At 40.0% G+C, this 27,036-nt stretch overlaps 1 protein-coding gene and 1 long non-coding RNA gene across 7 annotated transcripts in view; both read right to left on the bottom strand.

The window, feature by feature from the left end:
* Positions 1-27,036, bottom strand: part of CCNI (cyclin I) — a 41,888-nt gene that overhangs the window by 14,594 nt on the left and 258 nt on the right. For 3 of the 6 annotated variants that reach the window (XM_003414138.4, XM_064285681.1, XM_064285684.1), the window contains exon 2: positions 16,914-17,070. The exons of 1 other annotated variant lie outside the window; for it this stretch is intronic. In XM_003414138.4, coding sequence (XP_003414186.1) covers positions 16,914-17,027 — 114 coding nt within the window. In that variant the 5' untranslated portion in view covers positions 17,028-17,070. Of the gene's footprint in view, positions 1-16,530; positions 16,641-16,913; positions 17,071-27,036 lie in introns of those variants that run through there. 2 more of the 6 variants (XM_010594123.3, XM_064285683.1) reach the window with 1 other exon arrangement.
* On the bottom strand, positions 24,123-27,034 carry LOC135231439 (uncharacterized). Its single transcript, XR_010322068.1, has 2 exons — positions 26,752-27,034; positions 24,123-25,390 (listed from the first exon to the last, which is right to left on the bottom strand). It is a non-coding gene; the product is annotated as an uncharacterized LOC135231439 (long non-coding RNA).

The raw sequence follows: 27,036 nt of genomic DNA, 5'->3' as shown, positions 1-27,036 counted from the left end.
CTGAAGCTGGGTAAGGCAGGACTCTAAGAAACTAAGCACAAAGCAAGAATGCAAATGACTCTTTCATTGTGCAAGAGACAGTTAAGCACCCCCCCCCCCCCCCCCCCGCCACGATAAGGGGCTCTGGTAAACACTCCAAGCTCTCAGTTAGAACCCTTGTCTTCACTCCAGGAATCGGGGCAAAACAAAGACAGGTGAAGCCTTACCCAACTGCAACCCAGCCTCCAGTCAGCTCAGTCCCTCAACGGATTAAAGTGACCGGATCCCCAACTCTGTCTGCCCACCAGAGGGAAGACTGAACCCTCTCTGGAGGAAGAAAGGTATCATCATCTAGAGCCTCTACAAGTATTCTCATATGATGTTCAGCATCCAATCAAAAATTACCAGGTATGACAGGACAAAGAACCAAATGACCAAAAACAAGAGAAAACAAACACAAACAGGCAACAGAAACAGAACCAGACCTTTCAGTTACCAGCAAAGGACTTAATATACCAAAAAAAAATACGTGTGGGGGGGGGAGGGGATGGAAAGATAAAGACTTTTACTAGGGAAATGAAATCTATTTTTAAAAAAGGGGAGGTGGAGAATTCTAGAACTGAAAGATTTAACTGAAATTAAAAACCTAATGTGTGGGTCTAACAACTTTAGACATTTCAGGACAGCTATGCTTTAAGGAAAAGTTACAGCTCTAAGTGCATACATTAAAAAAAGAAAAGCTGAAAAATCAATTATTTAAGCATCTATTTAAAGAAAAAACTGTTAATTTCACAAAGAAAGTAAAAAAAAAAGCCAAGTAGTTTTTTTAAATAAAAATAAGATTAAAAAATAGTGAAAAGAAAAACAAATGTACAAGGAAAATCAACAGAACCAAAAGTTGTTCATTAGAAGACTAACAAAACTAACAAATCTCTAGCGAGACTGATCAATAAAGAAAAAGCACAAATCATCAACTCAGAAATTAAAGAACATCAGTATGGACCCTGGACCCTTTAGATGTTAAAAAGACAAGAGGATATTAGGAACAACTTTACACAAATTTGACAATTTGGATGAAATGGATACATATCCTTAAAAAATACAATTTACCAAAACAAGAATTAAAGGAAGATCCAAGCAGTTTTATATTTACCAAATAAACGTGATTAATTATTAAACACTTAGCCGCAAAAAGAACTCTAGGCCCCAATGGGTTCCCCAGTGAATCCCTCCAAACATTTAAGAAACAATTATCTAAACGAACTCTTTGAGAGCATTAAAAAAAGCAGAAACACATTCTCACTCATTTTACAAAGTCAGCATAACTACTATAAAAACCTGACAACGTCATTACAGAGCAATCTCACTGATGAACATAAATGCAAAAATACTACACGAAGTATTAAGAGAATTCAAAGATGTATTTAAAAAATTCAATTTCCATTTAGAATCTCTTAGGAAGCTAAGGCACAGAGAGTTACTTCTTAATCTGACAGACTATCAAAAAACACACACATACATACACATATACATACATACATATATATATACATACATGTATATAGCACAAATACTATACTTACTGGTGAAATAGTGTAAGCTTGCCCACTCAAATTAAGACTGACACAAAGATGCCTGCTACCATAAATTTTATTTAGCACTGTTCTGGAGGTCCTAGCTAATTTTAAAAAACAAGAAAAATAAGTAAAAAAACGTAAAGACTGGAAAGGAAGAAATAAGACTATGATTATTTGCAGGTAACATGACTATATAAAATATATAAAAAATGTAAAAGACTATGCAAACTATTAGTAAGTTAATCTAGTATTAAAAAATATTTAGTACAGACATGAAAATTAATTTTATTTCTATACACCAACACATAGAAACAAACGTACAGAAAACAAACATTTAAAAATACCACTTGATTCAATAAGAATCAAATACACAGGAATAAACCTAAACTACCAATTACTAAAAGAAACTGAAGACCACCTTTAAAAAAAAAAAGAAATATACTATGTTCATGGATTGACAGATTCATATTGCAAAAATGTCATTTCTCCCCAAATTGACTTATAAACTTTACAAAACCAAAAATCCCCCACAATTTTCATTTATTTGAAAATTGACAAGTATACTCTAAAATATATACAGAACAGCAGAAGGCCAAGAATAAGGCAATCTTGAATAAAAAGAACAAAGTTTATGCCACCAGATATAAAGACCTATGCTGTAATGAGACAACGTAATATTAAAGAGAGGCAAAAAGACCAACGAATAAAAAGAGAGTCCAGAAACAGGGCCATATATATATATATAAACATACATCCACTTGCTATATGACAAAAGTACACTGCAGGGCAGTGGGGGAAAATGTATTTTTAATAAATGGTGTTGGTTATCAATATTGAAAAAATTAATCTTACTTCACTCCATCCCCCCAAATCGATTCCAGTTGGAATGCAGATCTAAATGTGAAAGATAAAACCATAAAGTTTCCAGAAGAAAAAAAAGGAGAATACCTTCATTACCTTGGATTAGGCAAACATTTCTTTAAAAGGAAAAAAAATTGGTTATTTTGGTCATCAAAAATTAAGAACTTCTATTTGTCAAGTCAACAGAAGAATGAAAAGCCAAAATATATTTGCAATACAGACACAACCAACACAGGAAAAGAACCCCTACAAAACAGTAAGAAAAAAAGCAATCCAATTAAAAAAGACCTAAGTAAAAGCTTTGAACACATACTTCACAAAAAAAGGATCCCTAATGGCCAATAAGCATATGAAAAGTTGCTCAACTTCATTAGTTATCATGGGAATACAAATTAAAACTCAACGTGATACTAAAACACACAAGAAAATCATCGAAATGAAAAAGACAACACAGAGCAACTGGAACTTTCACTCACTGCTGGGGAGAGTAAATATTGGTATGAAAACTTTGGAAAACCATGTGGTAGTACCTTGACTAAATCTGAATATATGCCTATTCTATTTCCTAGCAATTGCATTCCTGGGAATATATGCAACAGAAATATACACATATGTTCACCAAGAGATGTGCACAAGAAAGTTCTCAAGAACAGAGCAATATTCATACTAGTCCCAATCTGGAAATAACTAATGTCCATCAATAGTAGAATGGATAAATAAATCCGTATGATGGAATACTACACACCAACGTGAATAAATTAATTATGGCTACATGAAGTAACACTGATGAATCTCACAATAAAAAAAAAATGCTGAGCAAAGGAGCCAGTATGTACTATATGATTCCATATATACACATGAAGTTCAAAGCCAGGAAGAACTATCTGTGATGTTAGGACAGTGGTTTCTTAGGGGGAGGGTATGGTAGGGACTACAAGAGGGCACCAGAGGGGCTTTTGGCATGCTCCCTGATGTGGTGGTTACACAAGTGTTACTTGTACTTTTCTGTACATTATACTTCAAGAAACTAAGGAAAAAAGAAAAAGAGAAACCAACCATAAGGGTGAAATATTTAGCAAATCTGCATATGATCCAAAAATGACAGAAAATCAATATATTATATAACAATCATATTCTAAAGATGGAAAAACAGGCCAGAACTAAAAATCCTACATTTAGATAGTAAGTATAAAAATGAAACATGATCTAAATAAGGGTAAGGATAAATAGAAAACACTACATATAAGTTAACTAAAATGGTACACATCGCGTAAGGGAAACTTGGCTTAAAAGTACAGTGACAAAAACAGGGTTTTAAAGAGCCAGTTCAATATAAATTAACAACATGATGGTGCTGCTAAAACAAAAGTTTAGGGCTAGATTAACAAAATTATTACGCAACGATAAAGTGAGGTTAACGGTCACTTTACTGATCATTAATAATCACATCTGAAATGTCACAATTTAAAGAAACATTAAAAAGAGTATACCTAGGGAAAGAAAAACTGGGATGGTGAAATAGAAATTTTGTCAAACGAAAAAATGATTAAAGAACAAGGAATGTTCAGACAGGAAGAGAGATGACTTAATGGGCATAACACCTGCCTTTAAGTATCTGAAGGGCTACTATTTAAAATAAGAAACAGATTTACTCTGTATTACTCACATGAACAAAGCCAGGGCCCAAAACTGGCCACTACAAAGAGGCCGCTTTGAGGCTCAATTGAGAAAAAACTTTCCAGTAATTACAGAGTTCTTCCACGGAGGAATGGACAGGTTTGTGAAGCAGCAAACCCATTAAAAGTATCCAAAGCAGAGGACTGTTAACACTTATCAAAGATGTTAAGAGGGAGAATTTGTGTGTGTGTGTGTGTGTGCGCGCACGCACTGAGTTCTAATGAAAACCATCTCTGTAGCCTAAGACAGGGTTTCATCTTTGTAAATGAAAGGCATTTTAGCAAAATAAATGGAAAATACCACAGAAAGTGTCACTGTAACCTTTAAAAAAAATCTTCTCCCAGGTTTGTATCATTACTCACAAATCCTGTATTTGTGAATTCACCTACTCACAAAATTTATTTGTAACACCAAAATTAGTGGGGAAACCTAAGAGAGCCAGAACTCCACTGCCTGCCTTGTTTTTCTGGGTCTCGCAAGTTTTCCACCTTTGACAGGATACAGTCTTACCACTTCTCTATCACTTTCTATTAAGAATCCTACCTCACAAACACCCAGAGCATGTCTTTTAGATTTTAGGACTGGAAAAGAAACTAAACCATTTTTTATGATTTGTATGTTTACTCAAATGATGTACAGACATGTGCATATACTATTAAAAAAACATATGCATAAAATTCATACCGTAACAACGTAAAAGAAAGTATAAAACTGAGCTTTCATCTCTGACCCTTGTACTTCCTGGAACTATTTCCAGCTTTCACATCTGCACTTCCTCGTATTTGGGTTCCAATACCAACGACTTTCTGATTCCGTCAGTGTCTGACAGGTTCCCGCTTTCAGGGAATGTTTATTAGGCTGAAGGAATCGTTTTAGTGGAAAATGTTTAACTTTTCCTTCTCTGAAGACTTCCACCTTACAAAGGTTCTGGCTTTCTCAGGTTTTACTGTATTAGTAGTTTTGAAATCCTTTGCAGACAGGCACAGAGTGGTGAAAAAATTTGAATCACTAGACGTGCACGTTCCCATCTAAGGTTCAACGAGGCAGTGCTCTGCTTTCTTGTTTCAACTTTCATGATGTAAACAAGTTTCCTTTTTACAGTCTATTTAATGCCAGCTTTTTTTTGCTTTTTGTTGATGATTTCATTTCTTAAAATGACCCCCAAGTATAGTGCGAAAGTACTGTCTAGTGTTCACAGGTACAAGAAGGCTGTGATGTGCCTTACGGAGAAAGTATATACGTCCGATAAGCTTTGTTAAGGCATGAGTTTTAGTGCTGCTGGCCATGAGCTCAAAGTTAATGAATCAATAATATACATTAACTAAGGTGTCTTTAAGCAGAAACACACATTTAAAAAAAGGTTACGTATTGATCAGTTGACAAAAATGATGACAAGAGACTCACAGGAGCCTAACTCTGTATTCCTAATTAGAAGCAGTGGTTTAGTATTTGCTAATGTTTGCAGTGAACTTCATACAACCACCACAAATACATGTGAATTGACTGTTATACATCTGAATACTATTATTATACAAAAGAACATCTCTAAATTACAAGTGCCAAGGAACCTGGATGAATTACAGAGATGCTAATCAACGTTCATTTTTACAAATGTTTACTAAGTCTACTTTATGCCAATAAAAATTATACAACTGTACCCCAAGAGAACTCAGTCAAATCACCAAGAAATTATAATACTGTGTGGTAAGTGCTATTTTAAGGCAAGTACAGAACACTGTAGGAGCACTACAAGGGGAGTGATTAAAAACCCACTGCCATCGAGTTGATCTTGACTCATAACGACCCTATAGGACAGGGGAGAACTGCCTCAAAGGGTTTCCAAGGCTGTAAATCTTTATGGAAGCAGACTGCTAAATCTTTATCCCATGGAACAGCTGGTGAGTTTGAACTGCCAACCTTTTGGTTCAAAGCCGAGCGCTTAACCACTACACCATCAGAGCTCCTCTTCGTAAAGACTACAGCCTTGGAAACCCTATGGGGCAGTTCTATGCTATCCTTTAGGGTCACTATGAGTCAGAATCAACCTGATGTAACAGGTCTCCTTTTTTTTTTTTGGTTTTACTCATTACAAAAGCAAACTGTCACATTTTTCTCCCACGGAGCAGCTGGTGGGTTTGAACTGCCAACCTCTGGGTTAGCAGCTGAGCACTTAACCACTGTGCCACCAAGGCTCCTCAAAAAAAAGCCAAACCCATTGCCGCTGAGTCGATTCCAACTCACAGTGATCCTATAAGGCAGAGCAGAACTGCACCACAGGGTTTCCAAGGAGCACCTGGTAGATTCGAACTGCCAACCTCTTCATTAGCAGCTGTAGCTCTTAACCACTATGCCACCAAGGCTTCCAAACTGGGGGTTAGAAGGTGCAAATTAAAGGAGAATTCTGAGAGAACGGCCTTACGGTATAGGAAAGGAAAGGAAGAAAGAGGCGGAAACACTAGAGGGAAGACCCATAATTAGCTTAAATATATTTTACTTTTCCATTTTCACTAGCAGTCAAAAAAAAATTAAGAAAGTTGGGAAAAAGATACATGTATAGTTTAGGGACAAGATTGTGTTTTCTACCAGGAGTCAGAAAAGAGGAAGATGATGGTTAGAAAGGGAAGTAGAAAAGCCAATCTCTGAGAGTGACAAATCATGAAGGAATAAGAATTTGAACACAGAAGCATACTGTGGGATTACTCTGGCAAGCAGTTCAAGTACCTATAGCTCTTTACCGCCATTCCCAAATTAGCTATTATCCTCACCTGACCAAACCATCGCATGTCTTACAAGTACTAAGTCTCGCTTTTACTTGGCTTTACTAAAGGCAAATCCTTAAGAAGTTGTTCCCTCTTAGTTCTGATACTGTTCTGTGATCGTCTATAGAAATAGACTGGATTAAATGTTAATATATCAATATACTGCAATCTTATTAGAATATCACTTTCAAAGACCAGGTTGTAAAAGTATATTATTGTTGGTTAGATGCTGACTCAAGAAAGAAATCAAGAGTGCAATTAAAAAAATACTTTAAGTTGAAAAATGAAGAAATTAAACAAAAATGAAAACAACATACCAAAACCTATGAGATATGGCTAAGGCAATCATCAGAGGGAAATTCATAGCAATAAACACCTACTTCAAAAAAGAAGAAATCCTAAATCAATAGTCTAACTCTACAATTTCAGGAACTAGAAAAAGACCAAAAGAAAGGAAATAACAACAAAGATCAATGCAAAAATAAATGTAACAGAAAACAGAAATAGAGAAAATTAGCAAAACTAAAAAAGTTGGTTCTTTGAAAAGATCAATAAAGCTGACAAGCCACTAGCTAGACTGACAAAGAAAAACAGTGAGGATAAAAATAACCAAAGAAATGAAATTGGAGCTATTACAACAGATCCAACAAAAATAAAGTATAACAGAATACTATGAAAAGCTGTACTCTAATGAATTAAAAAACAAACAAAAAATTCCTAGAAATACATAACCTACCTATGTTAGCACAAAATGAGATAGAAAATCTCAACAGACCCAAGATAAAAGAAGAAACTGAATCAGTAATAAAAACACCTCCCTCTCCCTAATCCCCACCTCCCACCCACCCAAGAAAAGCCCTGGACAGATTCACTGGAGAATTTTATCTTACATTCAGAGAATTGACACCAATCTTGCTCAAACTCTTCCAAAATATGTAAGAGGAAGGAATACATATTTTTATGCAAATAACACACACCTTCTACATTTGTTTGCCAACCACTACACCTTCCCCCCAAGGTATTTTCAAAAGCGCTGCTTATGCCAATTTTTTTTTTGTTTGCCAACCACTACACCTTCCCCCCAAGGTATTTTCAAAAGAGCTGCTTATGCCAATTTTTTTTTTTTTTACACGTTGCTGTAAAAGAAAATTAGCATACTACACTTACAAAAATACCTTGACAGTGGGTCACTAGTGGTGATAGTGAGTGGTGCCACTACCATTTAGGTGCCCTGATTACTGGACCTATGAATTCTGGCTATGTGAGAAAAAGCACCATATACTCGACACTGGTTTAGAGCATATACAGACCCTGAGAACCGGGCAAAGTACTGGCACCTAGCTGGCACCACAACTGTGTCTTTAGGAGACCATTCCATCATTCTATCAAGCCAGCTGCTTCAGGATGATGAGGAACATGGTAAGTTCAGTGAATTCCACAACCACGGGTCCACTGCCATGCTTCATTTGCTGTGAAGTGAGTCCCTTGACCAGAGGAAATGCCGTGTGGAATAGTGCCATGAATTGTGTCCCCCAAAACGATGCGTCAACTTGGCTACATTCTAATTCCCAGTATCGTGACTGCCCACCATTTTATGTGATTTTCCTATATGTTGTAAATCCTACCGCTATGATGTAATGAGATAGATCAGTGGCAGTTGTACTGATGAGATGTACAAGATTAGTGTCTCGTGCTGGTCTCTTTTGAGATATAAAAGAGAGAAGTGAGTCGAGAGACACAGGGACCTCATACTACCAAGAAAGCAGTGCCGGGAGCGGAGTGCATCCTTTGGACCTGAGGTTCCTGCACTGAAATGCTCCAAGACCAAGGGAAGATTGATGACAATGCCCTTCCCCTAGAGCTAACAGAGAAAGAAAGCCTCCCCCCTGAGTTGGTGCCCTGAATTTGGACTTCTAGCCTACTTTTTTTTCAGATTGTGAAAAAATAAATTTCACTTTGTTAAACCATCCATTTGTGGTATTTCTGTTATAGCAGCACTGGATAACCAAAACAGATTTTGGTACCAGGAGTGGGGTGCTGCTCTAACAGATACACAAAATGTGGACGCAGTTTCGAAACTGTGAATGGATAGAGGACTGGCAGCAACGGAGAACCAGCACCAGCAGACCCCATTCACCAGTGCCAGACAGCACTGGAGCCAACCCACGGAGCAAGAGCAGTGCCTGTGCACAGGATTGGCAGAGTGGGGTGCCTATGGGTACTTATCGGTGGAGCTAGACTTGCTGACCCACGGAGCAAGAGGGCTGAGTGCCTTCTGGCCCAAGTTTACTAGCGGAGTGGGGTGTCTCCAGGCACTTACCGGTGGAGCTACAGAGCTTTGGAATACTTGCCCCAGCTGGGCAGATGTCAGTGTGAGGCCCGAGGAGCTGAGAGGTCAAGAACCCAGGAAGCAGAAGTTGAAGAGACAAGAACACAGGAAGCCGACCTGCCTCACTCTCAAAAGTCATGGCCAGGACCTCTGGGGTTTCAAAGGGTGGAGCCATGGCCTCGGTGTTCCTAACAGTGTAGTTGCCACTCAGATGGAACAGGAGAATGGTGCACCTAAAGCCAAGGGAGCAGAGTTGCCATCCCAGTGGGCCTGGAAGGTGGAGCTGAAGCCCAGGGCCAAGAGGCCTCCACTCAGAATCTGGAGAGTGTGGCCAATACCTGGAGTCTCAAGAGCAGGGCCATTATGTAAACAGTTTCAGAGAACAAAAGATTATTTTCAGACCTTTGAGGGCTAATGTAATGTGCTCTTCTGACTTGCCTGGCACCTGTTATCCCTTCTTTCCCTCGAGGTTCTCTCATTTGTAACGGGAATGTCTAGCTTGTGCCTGTTCTGCCACTGTACTTTGGAAGCAGATAACTTACACATTCTGGATTTCACAGATGAGGAACTTTAAGATTTTGGACTTGGAATTAAGACTTTTGCTATGATATGATGGGGCAAATATGTTTTACACGTGGCAAGGACATGAATTTTGAGGGGCCAAAGGGTGGAATGTCATGGACTGAATCATATTCCCAATTATCTGTCAACTTGGCTAAGTCCTGATTCCCAGTATTGTATCACTGTCCACCATTTTATGTAGTTTTCCTACATATTGTAAATCCTATCACTACGATGTAACAAGATGGCTTATATCCGTTGCCATCGAGTCGATTCTGACTCATAGCGACCCTACAGGACAGAGTAGAACTGCCCCACCAGGTTTCCAAGGAGCGCCTGGTGGATTCGAACTGCCAGCCTTTTGGTTAGCAACCATAGCTCTTAATCACTATGCCACCTGGGATTCCTGAGATGGCTTAGTGGTAGTTATACTGATGAGATCTACAAAATTAGATAGTATCTTGGACCAGTCTCTTTTGAGATATAAATGAGGGAAGTGAGCCAAGACACATGGGGACCTCATACCACCAAGTAAGCAGGGCTGGGAGCAAAGTGCGTCCTTTGGACCTGAGGTTCCTGCACTGAGATGCTCCCAGACCAAGGGAAGACTGATGACAATAACCTTCCCCTAGAGCCGAAAGAGAGGGAAACCTGATGCCCTGAATTTGGACTTCTAGCATACTAGGCTGTGAAAAAATAAATTTCTGTTTGTCAAAGTTGTCCATTTGTGGTATTTCTGTTATAGCAGCACTAGATGACCAAGACGGATACCACAACAGTGGATGAGACATTCTGTAAGTCCACAGATGGTAGTTTTGGCAGAGCATTACGTGCAGGGAATGCAAATCTATATCCAGAGTGTCTATTCCAGTAAGGACAAAAAGGTGCCCACTTCCATGATGGAAGTGGTTCAATGTAATCAACTTGCCACCAGGTTGCTAAGTGATCACCTTGAGGGATGGTGCCATACAGGGACTCAGTGTTGGCCTCTGCTGCTGGTAGATTGGCCACTTAGCAGTAGCTGTAGTCAAGTCAGTCACGGTGAGTAGAAGTCCATGTTGCTGGGCCCATGCATAGCCTCTAACCCTGACACCTGGCCACTTTGTTCATGAGCCCACTGAGCAATGATGGGAGTAGCTAGGGAAAGAGGATGACCGGTTTCCACAGAACGCGTCATTCTATTCACGACTGTTAAAAACCATCCTCTGCTGAGGTCATCCTTCAGTGAGCGTTCACGTGAGACACAAACATCTTTGCTTTTTTGGCCTATTTAAAGAGGTTTATCCATATACCTCTTCCCCATAAATCCTTGTATCCAATTTTCCAAATCATGCCCCTGACCATCCAGCCAAACCACTGGCCACAACCCATGAATCAGTACACAATTGCACATCTGGCCTTGTCTCCTTCCAAGCAAAGGGAACAACCACGTGCACTGCTCAAAGTTCTGCCCATTGGGAAGATCTCCCTTCACCACTGTCCTTCAGGGAGGTCCCAGAAAGGGGCTGTACTGCTTGCCACTGTCCACTTGCTACTGCTGCCTATCTCACAGAACCATCTGTAAACTACACACAAGTTTTTTCTTCTTCAGTCAACTGATCATAAGGAACTCCCCATGAGGCCATAGATGCAGACTGGGAGATGGAAGGTAATATGAAAGGAGTGGAGACCACAGTCATCTGAGCCACTTTCTCATGCAGCTTACTTGGGCCTTCAGGTTCTGTTCAGGCCCGATCTCGAATCAGGCCACATGGTGACTTGGTGCCCTATGGTTAAGCATTCAGCCTCTACTAAGGCCCAGTATCAAGCCAAAAGCTATTTCTCAAAAAGAGAGTAGTTATCCGCAGAGGATGGCAGGGCTTTGCTCCAAAATTCTAAGGGTCTATGCCGTGATTCACCAAAAGAAGCATGCCAAAGACCCCAAACAGCACCTCTGTCACGAACACTTCGAGCACTACTGAATCAGCTGGATCATATGGCCCAAATGGGAGAGCAGCTCACACAACAGCCTGAACCTGTTGCAGAGCCTTCTCTTGTTCTGGGCACCACTCAAAACTAGCAGCTTTTCTGGTGAGGAGTGAGCTTCTTGGATCAGGTGGACACTTGAGACTATGCTGGCATCTCCTGCCTGGAGGGGAGATGAGAGGGTGGAGGGGGTTAGAAGCTGGCGAAATGGACACGAAAAGAGAGAGTGGAGGGAGAGAGCGGGCTGTCTCTAGGGGAGAGTAATTGGGAGTGTGTAGCAAGGTGTATATGAGTTTTTGTGTGAGAGACTGACTTGATTTGTAAACTTTCACTTAAAGCACAATAAAATTAAAAAAAAAAAAAAAAAAAAACTAGCAGCTTTTCAAGTCACATGATAAATGGGACAGACTAGCACGTCCAGATGAGGAATATGTGGCTTCCAAAAGCCAAAGAGGCCCACTAGGTGCTCTGCCTCCTTTTCAGTTGCGGAAGCAGCCAGACGTAATAACTTATCCTTCACTGAGACCCCTAAAAATTTCACTGAGGTAGAAGGTACCTGAATTTTTGTGGGATTATCTCCCAGCCTCTAGCACACAATGTTTTACCAGTAAGTCCTGAGTCACACTTCTTCCTTACTAGATCCAATCAGCAAAATGTCATGTGTCACACTTCTTCCTTACTAGATCCAATCAGCAAAATGTCATCAATGTAATGGACCAGTGTGACATCTTGTGGAAGGGAAGGGCGATGAAGGTCCCTGCGGACTAAATTATGACACAGGGCTAAAGAGTTGATGTAGCCCTGAGGTAGGCAACTGAAGGTGTATTGCTGGCCTTGCCAGTTGAAGGTAAACTGTTTCACATAGTCCTTTCAAACAGGTATAGGAAAATGGCACTAGCCAGGTCAACAGCTGTGTTACCAGGTACCAGGAGATGTATTAATTTGCTCAAGCAATAAAACTACATCTGGAACAGCAGCTGCAGTTGGAGTCACCACCCGGTTAAGCTCTTGATAATCTACTGTCATTCTCCGAGCTCCATCTGTTTTTTGCACAGGCCAAATTGGTGAGTTAAATGGGCATGTGATGGGAATCACCATCCCTGCATCTTAAACTTTAAGTCCTTGATGGTGACAGTAATCCCTGCAATCCCTCTGGGAATGCGGTAAAGCAATTTGTTTACTATTTTCCTAGGTAGAGGCAGTTCTAATGACTTCCATTTGGCTTTTCCTACCGTAATAGCCCTTACTCCATTTGTCAGAGATCCAACATGGGGGTTTCTGCCAGTTGCTAAGTATGTCTATTCCAATTATGCATTCTGGAACTGGGGAAATGATTACAGGATGGTTTTGGGACCCCACTGGACCTACCGTGAGATGGACATGAGCCAAGACTCCACTAATAACCTGACCTCCATATGCCCCCACTCTGACTGGTGGACCACAGTGATGTTTTAGGTCTCCTGGAATTAGTGTCAGTTCAGAGCCAGTATCCAGTAATCCCCCAAAAATCTGATTATTTTCTTTTCCCCAATGAACAGTCACTCTCATAAAAGGCCATTGGTCCCTTTGGGGAAGCCTGGAAGATAGATTAACAGTATAAATTTTGGGCAGTGTACTAGAGTCCTTCCTCAAGGGGACTCGGCCTCCCCTTCATTCAAGGGGTTGTGGGTTTTTAAACTCGTTCAAGTCTGGAAATTGATTGAGGGACCATGACTCTCTCTTCTGGCGATTCAAGTTACACTGCCGTTCACCTGACTTAGAATCCATCTGTTTGTACATATCAAGTAAACATTCAGATTTCCTATCTACTTTACCCCTAGGGGAAACCCTGGTGGCATAGTGGTTAAGTGCTACGGCTGCTAACCAAAGGGTCAGCAGTTCAAATCCACCAGGCACTCCTTGGAAACTCTATGGGGCAGTTCTACTCTGTCCTATAGGGTCGCTATGAGTCTGAATCGACTCGACGGCACTGGGTTTGGTTTTGGTTTTGGTTACCCCCAGGGTGACTAAGTAGCCAGCGCTGTAAGTTCACAGGAGTCAGACTATTCTGATTACAGCTTTGACTCTGCTGCCCATTACTGTAACTACGTCCACCTTGTCTTTATCAATTGAGTGCTGCCATTTGGCCCCTACTACCACAAGGTCTGCTCAGCCCCATTGTAGTTAGGTGTCTTAATTCAGTTAGGGCAGTTCCCACCTTCAAATCTGAAATAGCAATCACAGCAGTCTTCAAGGATGCTGGAGCTCCCTTCACAAGTTTGTTTCTCACAGTTGTGGTAAAAGGTGTGTCCTCTGACACTCCATGTGTGGGTCTGTGGGTCTAACCTGATAAATCCACTCTTCCATACCAATTCCCTAAGCCTCTGTATACCTTCTACAGTATACCACAGCAGGTCTGGTACTTGATTTAGTGTAGGCCACTGCATACTCCACACTCAGCAACCCAACCAAATAAACTATCAGATCCTTTCCTAACTTCTCGAGCTGAAACACTGAATGAAGGATCTGTGCTCAGTGGACCCGTATCCATAAATTCAAACTGATCCATCTTTATGTTCTCTGCACTATCATCCCATACCCTTAATAGCCATTCCCACACATATTCCCCAAGACTCTGTACATATTAGAAAAGTCAAGCAGTTCTTCTGGAGCGCAGCATACCTCCTCCTGGGTCACACTTTGTACTTCACCTTTTGGGGCTCACTGGGGCTTAAGTCTAGTTATAAGTCTGGAAGCCAGAACTGGTAGTGTGGAATTGTACTGAGAACATTCACAACATTGTCTTGTAAAGCACCTTCCTCAGGCGATGCCCCAGGCAATGACTCAGGCAAGGGCTCTTCAGAGGCAGCTGGGCTAGGGCTAATCTCCTTAGATGGGAACGGTGGGGCTAATGGTTTTTCTGGGCAGGGTGGTGTAGCAAACATGAAGTAATCTCTTCAGATGGGAGTGGTGCTATTGGCAGGAGTGATTCAATGAAATTTAGGGGCTCAGTGTCTACAGCTTCCTGATTATCTGCCCGTATGTCCCTATCCCAAGTTTCAGGATCCCATCTCTTCCCAATCAATGCCCTCACTATAACTTCAGACACCTCGAGGTTGGCAATTGAGCTGGCACTGTAATACAGCCACTCTTTCAGTAAGACCATGGGTTTGGTTTTCGGCAATACCAGCTCTGTTACTACAAATAACGCCTTCTTTCAAAGCACAAATGGAACCTCTGAGGTAGTTTATGCAGCATTTGAGCTCTGACTCTGAAGCCCTGAGTGCATCTGTTTCTTTCACCAGTTTGCCTAGGGAAAGTAGCATTGACCAACCAGTTTCCTTATACGTCTCATTATGACAAAATTCTAGATAGCACACGTCTTTACCCAGAGCCTTGCCTTTCACCAATACCTGATCTATTGGTGGTGATATTTTGCACATTTTATCACCACCTCATGCCATGAATTAGCAGTGCCCTCTTCACTGCTAGAAGCAGAGTCATCAACATCTTTAAGACTAACCAGACTTGAGAACCAATTTAGAAAACTCATCCTTATGATTTTGTTTCTCTAAAACCGCTCTTGGTACCACACATCTTAGGCTGGGTTCTCTAGAGAAGTAAAACCAGTAAAGTGCATAAATACATGCATAGAAAGATTTCTATGAAGGAAACAGCTCATGCGATTGTAGAGGCTGGAACATCCCAAGTCCATGGATCACAATAGAGGCTTCTCCTGACTCATGCAGCTGCACGGGCTTGCAAATCCAAGATTAGCAGGTCAGAAAGCAGGGCTCTTGTTTACAGGCTATGAAGATCGACGAATCCTAAGATTGGCAGGTAAGTTGCTAGTTCAAGTCCCAAAAACTGGAGGTCAGATAAACAGGAGGTGGCTACAGGATCCAGTGCATGCAAAAAGCAGAATACCCACTTACATTTGGATGCAGGCCACGCACCCAAGGAAACTCCCTTTCAACTTACTGACTACTCACAGCAGATTCCATCATGGGGCTGAATGCATATAAACATTGAGAATCATGGCCCAACCAAGCTGGCACACAATCCTAACCATCACAAGGCATTTGACAAAATCCAACACTCTTTCCTGATAAAAAGTCTCGACAAGATAGGAATAGAAGGGAAGTTCCACAACATGATTAAGGGACATCTATGAAAAACCAACAACCAATGTTACACTCAAGGGAGAAAGACTAAGGGCCTACCCGTTCAAAATGGAAATGAGACAAGAATGTCTGCTATCACCACTTCTATGCACTAGTCTTAAGCAAACTGGAACTACTGCCTGTTGACATTCAACTACTGCTTAATATCTCATTCATGAAATGAGATAGCACATATAATTGCTCCTAGCATAGAAGGTACTCATTCAGGTCAACTAGTCTTCAATTTACTACATGACGAATTAGTAACAGTAAATACAAAACATACTTCTTCAGCTTGTGGAGAAGAATGATGGAAGTAGAGCAGAACATATAAATTTCAATTCAATAACCTATGAGCAAAGAACAACCTAAACCAACACAGTAGGGGTTAAATATTTGTCATTCACTCATACTTTAATAAAAAAAATTTATTGGCCACTACTGTGTATGTGAACAATGGTGTTAGGAACTAGGGATAAAAAGATATTCAAGATGTACAAGAAGTTTTAGAGAGGAAAAACTTCACCGTTAGTTGTAAAAAATAACTATTTAACAGAAGTATAGCAATCTTTAAAAGACATATTAAAAAAAAAACAGAAAACCCAGTGCCATGGAGTCATACAGCCAGTAGTAATTCAGAGGTGAGCTGTCTCCCAAAAAGTTTTCCACATTGGTATTACCTTAGTAGTTTGCTTGAAACCCTTATAAATATTGATGCATGGTAGAGTGACTTTCCGTCCACTAAAGACAATGGTATGAAGATATTCAGCCTCCATGGCTAACTACACATCTGGAAACAAAGAAAGCTTACTACTGTCAATATTAGGCCAGGAGGAAGAAGAAAGGAGATAACTACTCCTAAAGCTGCAACTTAGAAAACAACGAAACAGTCAAAAGCAGATAACTCCTTTTGTTTCAGATAGAAATTAAATGAATAGAGAATATCATTTAACTGTACATATTTCTCCAGTGCAGCTGTCAAGATATTATTTATTGTATTCGACAACAGTACATGTATTTCTAATAGAACTCAACTATCTAGACTGAAGAGAGAAATCATTACCTGATTTGTAGGCATTTTGCACACATTCACCTTCCACATCTGGGCTTCCCTAGATATTGCCTTTTGCAACAGGAAAGACAATCTCTGGTTTTCCAAAGGTCCTGGAAACTTCATGATATCCTTTGGATCTGCCTGTCACCCAGTATGATGTAGCTACCTATAAAATCAAATATAAACAATGCTCTTTATTTAATTATAGAATAAGTACAGCGTGTGTGTGTATGTTGCTACTTATTAAGCAATTCATAAAACAAAGTAACGAGGCAGTCCAGAATTTTACAGCTCTTTAAAACATACATTAAAATGTTACAATAACCGGTTATCTAAAACATTTCTCACTTTAAATTTGAAACTCAGTTATTCTGAAGGTAGGACAAAAAGTGAAATAAATGGAAAAACAGGGGAGAAAAGCTAAGAAAATTATAGTTCTAATACAGCTGGACCAAACTGAGTTCCAAAAAGAAAGGATAGAAGATCTACAGAAGGGAAATATCTAGGAAATAATTTACCACCCTCATTCCCTCCAAATCTAGAATGGAAGGCCAAGTGTGTCCAGATGAAAATATCTAACATGATGAGTGACAAAAAACCCATATTAAGGCACAGCATTGTGACAGGCCACAGATGAAGATCTTAAACAGGTCACAGCGATAGACAGAATCTACAAACATAAAACAGGTCATATAAAAAGGATAAGACATCAGATTTCTCAACCGTAACAGTGGAAGCTAAGTGACAAATGGACAAATCCTTCAAAATTTAGAATTTCTGAAATAAATTCAATACCCAGCCAAGCTCTCAGTGAAAATACAGGAATAAAGAGCTTCCCAGACACGTAAGGTCTCGATTTTTATTTTCTGTGTGCCCTTTTCCAAAAAGCTACTCAAGAATGTATATTTTCAAAATAAGGGAGTAAATCAAGAAAAAGGCACAGAATCCAGGAAACAGATCTAACAGAGTAGACAAGCAAAGACAATTCACAGAATTATGGTGAAAGGGTCTCCAAGTACAGCTGAACAGCAAGTCTAAAAAGCAACAGTGCCAATCAGTGCACAGCAACTGAGAGTCCAAGATAGACAGATATCTCCAGGTTTAAAAAAAAGAAACTACAGCTTTGAGAGGTTTGACTGTGTGTAGAAAATTGAATTGACAGGCTGTTAAAGAATGTGAAAAGACAGCTAGATTTGATGAATGCTCAGCAAACGATAATTAAAAAAAATTATACAATGAAATATAATCATTAATATACCATAATATTTACATGGTAACAATAAAAATACTGAAAATGGATTTCAACCAACATCGTGATAAAACTGTTGAAAGGATTAAGGGACATGTGTATGTGTGTTGGGAGAGGGTAGAATGAGACAGCCAAATCTTTACCTTTCATACTATGGAATTTGTTAATCTCTAAAACTGAAATATCAAAGAACAACAGTAGGGCAATGCCATGGACTGAATTATGTGCACCGCCCCCCCCAAATGTGTGTAGCAATTGGGCTGGGCCATGATTCCTGGTATTGTGTGATTTTCCCATGTTTTAAATTCTGCCTCTATGATGTTAATGAGGGAGGATGGGTGGCAGTTGTGTTAGTGACCCAGGACTCAATCTACAAGACTGGATTGTGTCTTGAGGCAATCTCTTTTGAGATACAAAAGAGAGAAGGGGGCAGAGAGACAGGGGGACCTCAAACCACCAACAAGGCAGTGGTGGGAGCAGAGCATGTTCTTTGGACCCAGGGTCCCTGCCCGGAGAAGCTCCTAGTCTGGGGGAAAATTGATGAGAAAGCTGACAGAGAGAGAAAGCCTTCCCCTAGAGGTGACACCCTGAATTTGGACTTTTAGCCTACTTTACTGTGAAGAAATAAATTTCTTTCTTAAAGCCATCCACTTGTGGGATTTCTGTTATAGCAGCACTAGGTGACTAAGTCAGGCAAATTATTTGAAAATATAATCTCAAGTAACAAGAAAAACAGGTTAAGAGTTGAGCGTGATTAACCTCTGGGGAGTGAGAAAAGGGTGAAGGCCTGCCACAGAGTAATGCTGTTTTTCATCACAAATCTAACTATTTGACTTCTTCAACTACATTCATGTGTTACGTGCTTCAGATTGGTGGCATTTAAGTATTTTTTTTTTTAATGCCTGGAATTAACATACTGAATGTCCCAGAATTTTGATAAAATTGAAAAACAAAAATAAACCTTGCCTTCAGTTTCCACATACCCTTCAAGTCCAACTACTATCCTCATGCCTCTTTATCACTTCATCACATACTTCACCTGGCTCAATTTACTGCAGAATATTCAATTTACTGCTGATGGCCTTGCTTAACTAGATTATGATCTTTTCCTTCTTACTCAAGCTTCTGAGTTTTTGCAATTTTCTACAATGAAGTTCTTCCCACACTAAGAAAAAAAGTAAAATGAGAGGTAAAAGAAATACCTATCCTTAAAGGCCCATTTCAAAGGTAATTTCTTCTAAAAACTCTTCATTCTCTAAAGAAATATGATTTCTCTCTCCTCTGAGAACAGCTCCCCTATATCTAATCTACTAAATTATCAACTCCTTTGAGGTCACAACTACCAGTACCATGTTTTTATCACTATGCCCTCAACACAGTACTCTGATGAAACAGAGATTCAACCAATCGTTCTGCTTTCAATACTCGGGACCACAAAAAAAAAAAAAAAAAAAGAAGAAAATCAAAATACCAAAGTCTAATCTCCCTTTCACAAGCCAATCTTTCAAATATTTGAAGGCTGATGTTACACTCACCAATTTTTTTTTTTTAATAGTTCATTCAATGGTTCCTCACATGGCATGATTTCTGCTCTTCTAAATTAGTACCAGTTCAACTATTAATGCAGTCTAAATCATTAGCCATTTTTTTTAAAGGCCATACCACACTACCAAGTCAATTTATGGTCAACTAAAAATATTAAGACTTTCCCAGGTACACTGTTAGGTCAACTCCTCTCCACCCACCCCATTCCACTGTACGTGACTTTTTGTTTGTTTTGCACATCCTTGTTCAGAACCTCATATGTATTCTCTCTTTAAAAAAATAATCTTGTTAGATTCAATCCACCGTTGTATTCTGCTGAGGTGTTCAGCGATTCCAACTTTGTCACCTTAGTACTTTTCTTCAGGTTCTCCACAATTAGATGAGCAAGCTCATAATTTCATCTAAAACTGAGATAAATATTAATCTTAGAAATGAAGTATAAACTGGATAGCCGTGTGTCAAGAGACATTTAGAAGAAACACCTATATTGGATGGAGGTTTGACTTCATGGTTTCTAAAGCTTCTTCCAAATCTGATTTTTAGTCTGCAATTTCTGAACTATTGTCAAACACCTCTAAGTTATTTAATTCTTTCATTCCATTAGCTATACCTAACACGGTGGGTTAACAGGACCCACTGGCCTTCTCAGAGGCTGGCTGCCCCTTGTGACTACTTCTCCCTTACAAGCCAACTTCCTTTGAAGACATTTTTAGGGGAAGATAAATGGAAGCAGAGGGGGACATGTAATTCATATGAGGAGGAATAAACCCAGGTTCAAGGGATTCCTGCTCTACAATCCCCAATAATTAAGACTCTCAGTAAGACTTGCAAATATTTAGGGGTCATAGTAGCTTTTTTAAAACAAAGGCATATGGACGGGTCAAAGAAGAAATCACAAAGGGAACTGGAAAATACTTTGAGATGAATGAAAATGAAGAACCATACCAAAACTTATGAGATACAGCTAAAGCAATCCTTAGAGAGAAATTTATAGCTGTAAATGCCTATATTAAATAAGATCTCAAATCAATAATCTTTCACTTTAAGATACTGGAAAAAGAGCAAACTAAACCTAATGCAAGCAGAAGGAAGAGGGTAGATTAAAGTAAATCAATGTTAATTTACTCAAATTGCCAACTGTATTGTGATTCTGTAAAACAATATCCCTACTCTTAGGAAATACACCCGGAAAAATTTAGGGACACTATGCATGTAATTTGTAGATATACAATGAGAGAACAAATAATAAAACGAATACAGTAAAACGTTAACAACAGGTGAGCCCAGGTAAAGGATTTCCTCTATGTATGAAATTACTTACAAATAAATTTAAGAATTTATTAAAAACAGTAAAAAATAAAAAAATGATTTACAGAATCACCTATACTATCAGGGTATTTTTTACACACCTTTTATAAGACTATCATCTAAAAAAAGGTGCCACACACTGCTGAGTAAACAAGAGAAACTCAACAACTTCATTAATACAGAATTTTTACACTTAATTAAGTCATAATGCCAACTCCAGTAATAACGCCGTGTTGGTGCTGACTTCTGGAACTTAGTTCTTCCTTTTCTGAAAACAGGCATTAATGTGACCATGCTAGAACCTACTATCCCCTCCCTGACTATGCTCCAGCAATAGTAAACTACTGGTGCTTCTAATTCCAATACCACATGCTCTTTTTCAATGTCCATGCCTTTCTCCACCCTGTTCTTTAAGCTTGAAATCTCCTGTGGCCAACACTACCCTTCCTATAGCGTTGTCGTTCAGATCAGTATGCAACTAATACTCTGAGGCTCTGCAGTTGGGCCCTGCCTTTCTATATGTTATTGTTCTTAGGTGCCATGCAGTTGGTTCCAACTCACGGTAACCCCAAGTACAACAGAATGAAATACTACCTGGTCCTGTACCATCCTCACAATCTTTGCTAAGCTTGAGCCCACTGTTGCAGCCACTATGTCAAGCCATCTCATTGATGACCCTCTACTTTACCAAGTATGATGTCCTTCTCCAGGGACTGGTCCCTCCGGATAACATGTCCAAAATACTTGAGACGAAGTCTCACCATCCTCATTTCTGAGGAGCATTCTGATGGTACTTCTTCCAAGGCAGATCTGCTTCTTCTGGCAGTGCATGGCATATTCAATATTCTGAGGCAACATCGTCATTCAAAGGCGTCAATTCTTCTTCAGTCTTCCTTATTCATTGCCCACCTTTCACATGCATATGTGGTTGTTCTTAAGTCCGTCAAGCCGGTTCTGACTCACAGTGACACTATGTACAACAGAACAAAACACTAGCCAGCACTGAGCCATGCTCATGACCGCTGTTATGCTTGAGCCCACTGTTGCAGCCACCGTGCCAATCCATCTCCTCAAGGGTCTTCCTCCACTCTACCAAGCATGAAGTCTTTTCTCCAGTGACTGGTACCTCCTGATAACATGTCCAAAGTATGTGAGATGAAGTCTTGTCATCCCTGCTTCTAAGAAGCATTCTGGCTGTACTTCTTCCAAGATAGACTGGCTCATTCTTTTGGCCAAAACCAAACAAAACCCACTGCCATCGAGTCGATTCCGACTCACAGTGACCATATAGGACAGAGCAGAACTGCCCTGTAGTTTCCAAGGAGCGCATGGCAGAGAACTGCCAACCTTTTGGTTAGCAACTGTAGCACTTAACCACTACACCACCAGGGCTTCTTTTGCCAGTTCACGTATATTCAATATTCTTCGCCAGCACCATAACTGAAAAGCATCAGTTCTTTTTGGTCTTCCTTATAAACTGTCCAGCTTTCACATGCATACGAGGCAACTCAAAACACCATGGTGTGGGTCAGTTGCACCTTAGTCCTTAAGGGGACATCTTTGCTTTTTAACAGTTTAAAGAGATCTTTTGCAATAGATATGGCCAATACAATAAATCTCCTTTGACTTCCTGACTGCTACTTCCAAGGGCACTGACTGTGGACCCAAGTAAAATGAAATCCTTAACAACTTCAGGATTTTTTCCATACATCATGATGTCGTTTACTGGCCCAGTTGTGAGGATTTCTGTTTTTTTCTGTTAAGGTATAATCCATACTGAAGGCTGTAGTCTTTGATCTTCATCAGTAAGTGCTTCGAATCATCTTCACTTTCATCAACCAAGGCTGTGTCATCTGCGTATCGAAGGTTGCTAATGAGTCTTCCTCCAATCCTCATGCCACATTCTTCTTCATATAGTGCAGTTTATCAGATTATTTGGTCGGCACACAGGCTGAATAAGTACAACGGAAGGATACAACCTGATGCACACCCTTCCTGACTTTAAACCACGCAGTATCCCCTTGTTCTGTTAGAACCGCCTCTTTGTCTATGTACAGGTTCCTCATAAGCACAACTAAGTCTTCTAGAATTCTCATTCTTCGCAATGTTATCCGTAATTTGTCATGATTCACTGCTGAATGCCTCTGCAAAGTCGATAAAACACAGGTAAACATCTTCTGGTATTCTCTGCTTTCAGCCAGGTTCCATCTGACATCAGCAACGATTTCCCTTCGTTTCACGTCCTCTTTCGAATCTGGCTTGAATTTCTGGCAGTTCCCTGCTGATGTACTGCTTCAACCATTTTTGAATGATTTTTAGCAAAATTTTACTTGCATGTGGTATTAACGGTATTGTTTGATAATTTCCACATTGTGTTGGATCGTCTTTCTTTGAAATGCACATGAATAGGGATCTCTTCCCGTTGGTTGGCCAGGTAGTGTCTTCCAAATTTCTTGGCACAAATGAGTGAATGCTTCCAGCATTACATCCATTTGTTGAAACATCTCAATTGGTATTCTGTCAACTCCTGGAACCTTGTCTCTTGTCAATGCCTTCAGTGGAGCTTGGACTTCTTCTTCCTTCAGTATCATCAGTTCTTAATCATATGCTACCTCCTGGAACAGCTGAATGTTGACCAATTCTTTTTGGTATAGTGATTCTGTGTATTCCTCGCATTTTCTTTTCATGCTTTGCACTGTTCAACATTTTGCCCATAAAAAACCCATTTTGCCCATTGAACTCTTCAATACTGTAACTCAAAGCTTGAATTTTTTTAACTTGAGTTCTTTCAACTTGAGAAATGCTGAATGTGTTCTTCTCTTTTGGTCTTCTAATTCCTCACCTTTGCACATTTCATAATACTCTTACTTTGTCTTCTTGAGCTACCCTTTGAAATCTTCTGTTCAGTTCTTTTCATTATTTCTTCCACTAACTTTAGCTACCTTACATTCAAGCTTCAGAGTCTCTTCTGACATTCATTTCAGTCCTTTCTTTCCTGTCTTTTTAATGCCCTTTTGCTTTCTTCATGCATGATGTCCTTGATGTCATTCCTCAACTCATGTGGTCTTTGCTCATTAGTGTTCTGAGGTGGGATATACTCAAAGTTGTACTTTGGCTCTCATGGATCTGTTTATTGTCTTCAGCTTCAGCTTGAACTCACATATTAGCAATTGATAGTCTGTTCCAGTCAGCCCTTGCACTTGTTCTGACTAATGACACTAAACTTCTCCATCATCTCTTTCCACAGATATAGCTGATCTGATTCCTGTATATTCCATTCCACCAGGTCCATGTGTATAGCTGCAATTTATGTTGCTGAAAGAAGGTATTTCCAACGAATAAGTTGTCGGTCTTACAAAATTCTATCATATGATCTCCAGCATCATTTCTATCACCACGGCCTTAATTTCCAACTACTAATCCTCCTTGTTTCCAACCTTCCCTTTTGAATCACCAATTATCACTTCATCTTGACTGTATGTTTGAGCAATTTCAGGATGCCCTTCAATTTCTTCATCTTTGGCATTAGTGGTTGGTGCATAAATTTGAATAATAGTCTTAGTAATGAGTCTTCCGTATAGGCATATGGATATTATCCTCTCATTGAGAGTGTTTTACTCCAAGATAGAGCATGAAATGTTTTTTCACAACGAATGTGATGCTGTTCCTCTTCAATTTGTCATTCCCAGCACGGCAGACCATATGACTGTCCAGTTTGAAATGGTCAATACCAATCCATTTCAGCTCACTAATGTCTAGGATACCAATCTTCAAGCATTCCATTTCATTTCTGACAGCTTCCAGTTTTCCTTGATTCATACTTTGTACAGTTCACGTTCCGATTACTAATGGATGCTTATAGCTCTGTTTTGTCATTTTGAGCCATGTGCCATCAGCATATGAATGCTCTGAAAGCTATGTCACATCTAAGTGACATCTATGTCACTTTGGTTGACTCTACTTTGAGGAGGCAGCTCTTCCCCAGTTATATTTTGAGTGCCTTCCAACCTGAGGGACTCATCTTCCAGCACTGTATCAGACAATGTTCTGCTGCTATCTGTAAGGTTTTCACTGGCCAGTTTTTTCAGAAGTAGAGCACTAGGTTCTTCTTCCTAGTCTGTCTTAGTCTAGAAGCTCTGCTGAAACCTGTCCACCATGGGTGACCCTGCTGGTATTTCAAATACCAGTAGCTTAAATTTCAGCATCACAGCAACATGCAAGCCATCAAAGTATGACAGACAAATAGTAATTCTAAATCTGTAGTTGGATATAATTCTATTTTTGCACTTAATTGCTCCATGATAACTGAATATTTGTAGACCTGCCCTCCTCTCTAACCTTGAGTTCCTTGATTGCAAACAATGTCCAGAGTTTAGCGTTATGCCTAAAAAATAATAAAAAATTACACTTTTTAAATACTTAAAAAGCAAAAGCAGTGCTTATTACTCGGTTAGGTATTATTCAAAGTGCTAAGCTATATTAATTTATTTCATCCTCACAGAACCCTATGAAGTTGGTATTATTAAACCCATTTTGTTGTTATGATCAGTTGCCATCGAGTGCATTCCAACTCACGCTGATGCCACATGTGCAGAGTAGAACTGCTCCATAGGGTTTTCAAGGCTGTGACCTTTCAGAAGCAGACCTCCAGGCCTTAATTCCAAAGTGCCTCTGGTTCGGTCTAGAGAGCCAACCTTTCATTTAGTAGTCCAATGCTTAACCATTTGCACCACCCAGGGACCACACCCATTTTACAAGTGAAGAAACATACAGAGAAAGGTTAACACTTACTCTTCATTTTGAGAGCATTAAACGACAAGAATAAAACATGTACGCACACTCTCAGCTTCCATTCTTGACCAAGACACATTCTAGAGTTCCATTCCAACCTCCTAGGAATTCACATCGTCACATGAAACTTTTCTAACTGCAAATCACCTCTACCGCTCTTTCCCAACACAGGCAGATTCTCTCTACTGGTGTCTTTCATCAGTATTTGTTAAGAAACCACTCTTAGTACATAGGCTCAGAATTGCACCCCTCTGACTCCCATAGTTAAAACCTAAGTCCTGTCCAATGTTTCTTAATCTATGTATCTGTCCTTTTCTATTTCCCCTAACAAAACTGACAAAAGAAAAGCTATAAGTAGATAACACCACTGTTATTTTCAACAAATTCATTTTGGGACACAAATCACAGAGCAAAGAGACTGCCCAGGTAGAAATTCTGGCTACAGGGTTCTAGCTGTGTTTTTAAAGAGAAAGTTAAACTTTGTGGAGCCTCAGCCTTCCTCATCTGTAAAGTAAATATGCTACCTGCTTCAAGGAGTCATTTGAGAAATAAAGGAGTGTAAACCACTTAGAACAGTACCTGGCAGATAATATGCCCCAACAAGTGTTATTATTATCATTTAACGCCATGTTCTCCTGCTCTAACACTGAGTGGTACTCAACTGACAGCATAAAATCTAAATACTTTAGTATAACAGTCAAAGACTTCCACAGTCTGATCCCACCCTATCTCCAGAAAGACCTTTCACTCTCTACGCTCCTACGGAAGCGATGTGCAACTTAACCCCTGGCTCAACAAAGGCTACTTTGCCTTCCTTTCAATATTCTGGTATCTTCATCTGCTCTTCCGGGTGCAATTCTGCTCCTACCTTCCACAGTACCCCCCCACAACACACACACACACACACACACACAGCACCGGCGGTTCACCCCACTCATTTGGCACTCACTCTACCTTCCAATATAAATGATCTCCCGTAGCTCCTGAGAGATGGTTAAAGTTGGGGGGGGGTGTCCCCTTGTGTATTTATACAGGCTCGCGGTGCCTACAACAGGCACTACAAATCAGGTAACATGCTGTTGCTACAAAAAAAGTTACTCGCTGACACAAAAACTGGCCTGAAAGGGAACACAACAGAACGTTTTTAGGCAGGGCGGGTGCCGGGCTGTTTCTGCAGGAGGGCGAGCGGAGGCGTCCCAAAGGTTTCCTTTGAAGCTGGACAGGGGTCGGCGGGACGGC

This window comes from Loxodonta africana, chromosome 5 (genome assembly GCF_030014295.1).
Source record: "Loxodonta africana isolate mLoxAfr1 chromosome 5, mLoxAfr1.hap2, whole genome shotgun sequence".
NCBI lineage: Eukaryota > Metazoa > Chordata > Mammalia > Proboscidea > Elephantidae > Loxodonta > Loxodonta africana.
Note: the sequence above shows the minus strand (reverse complement) of the source record. Positions and strands in the feature narration are given on the sequence as shown.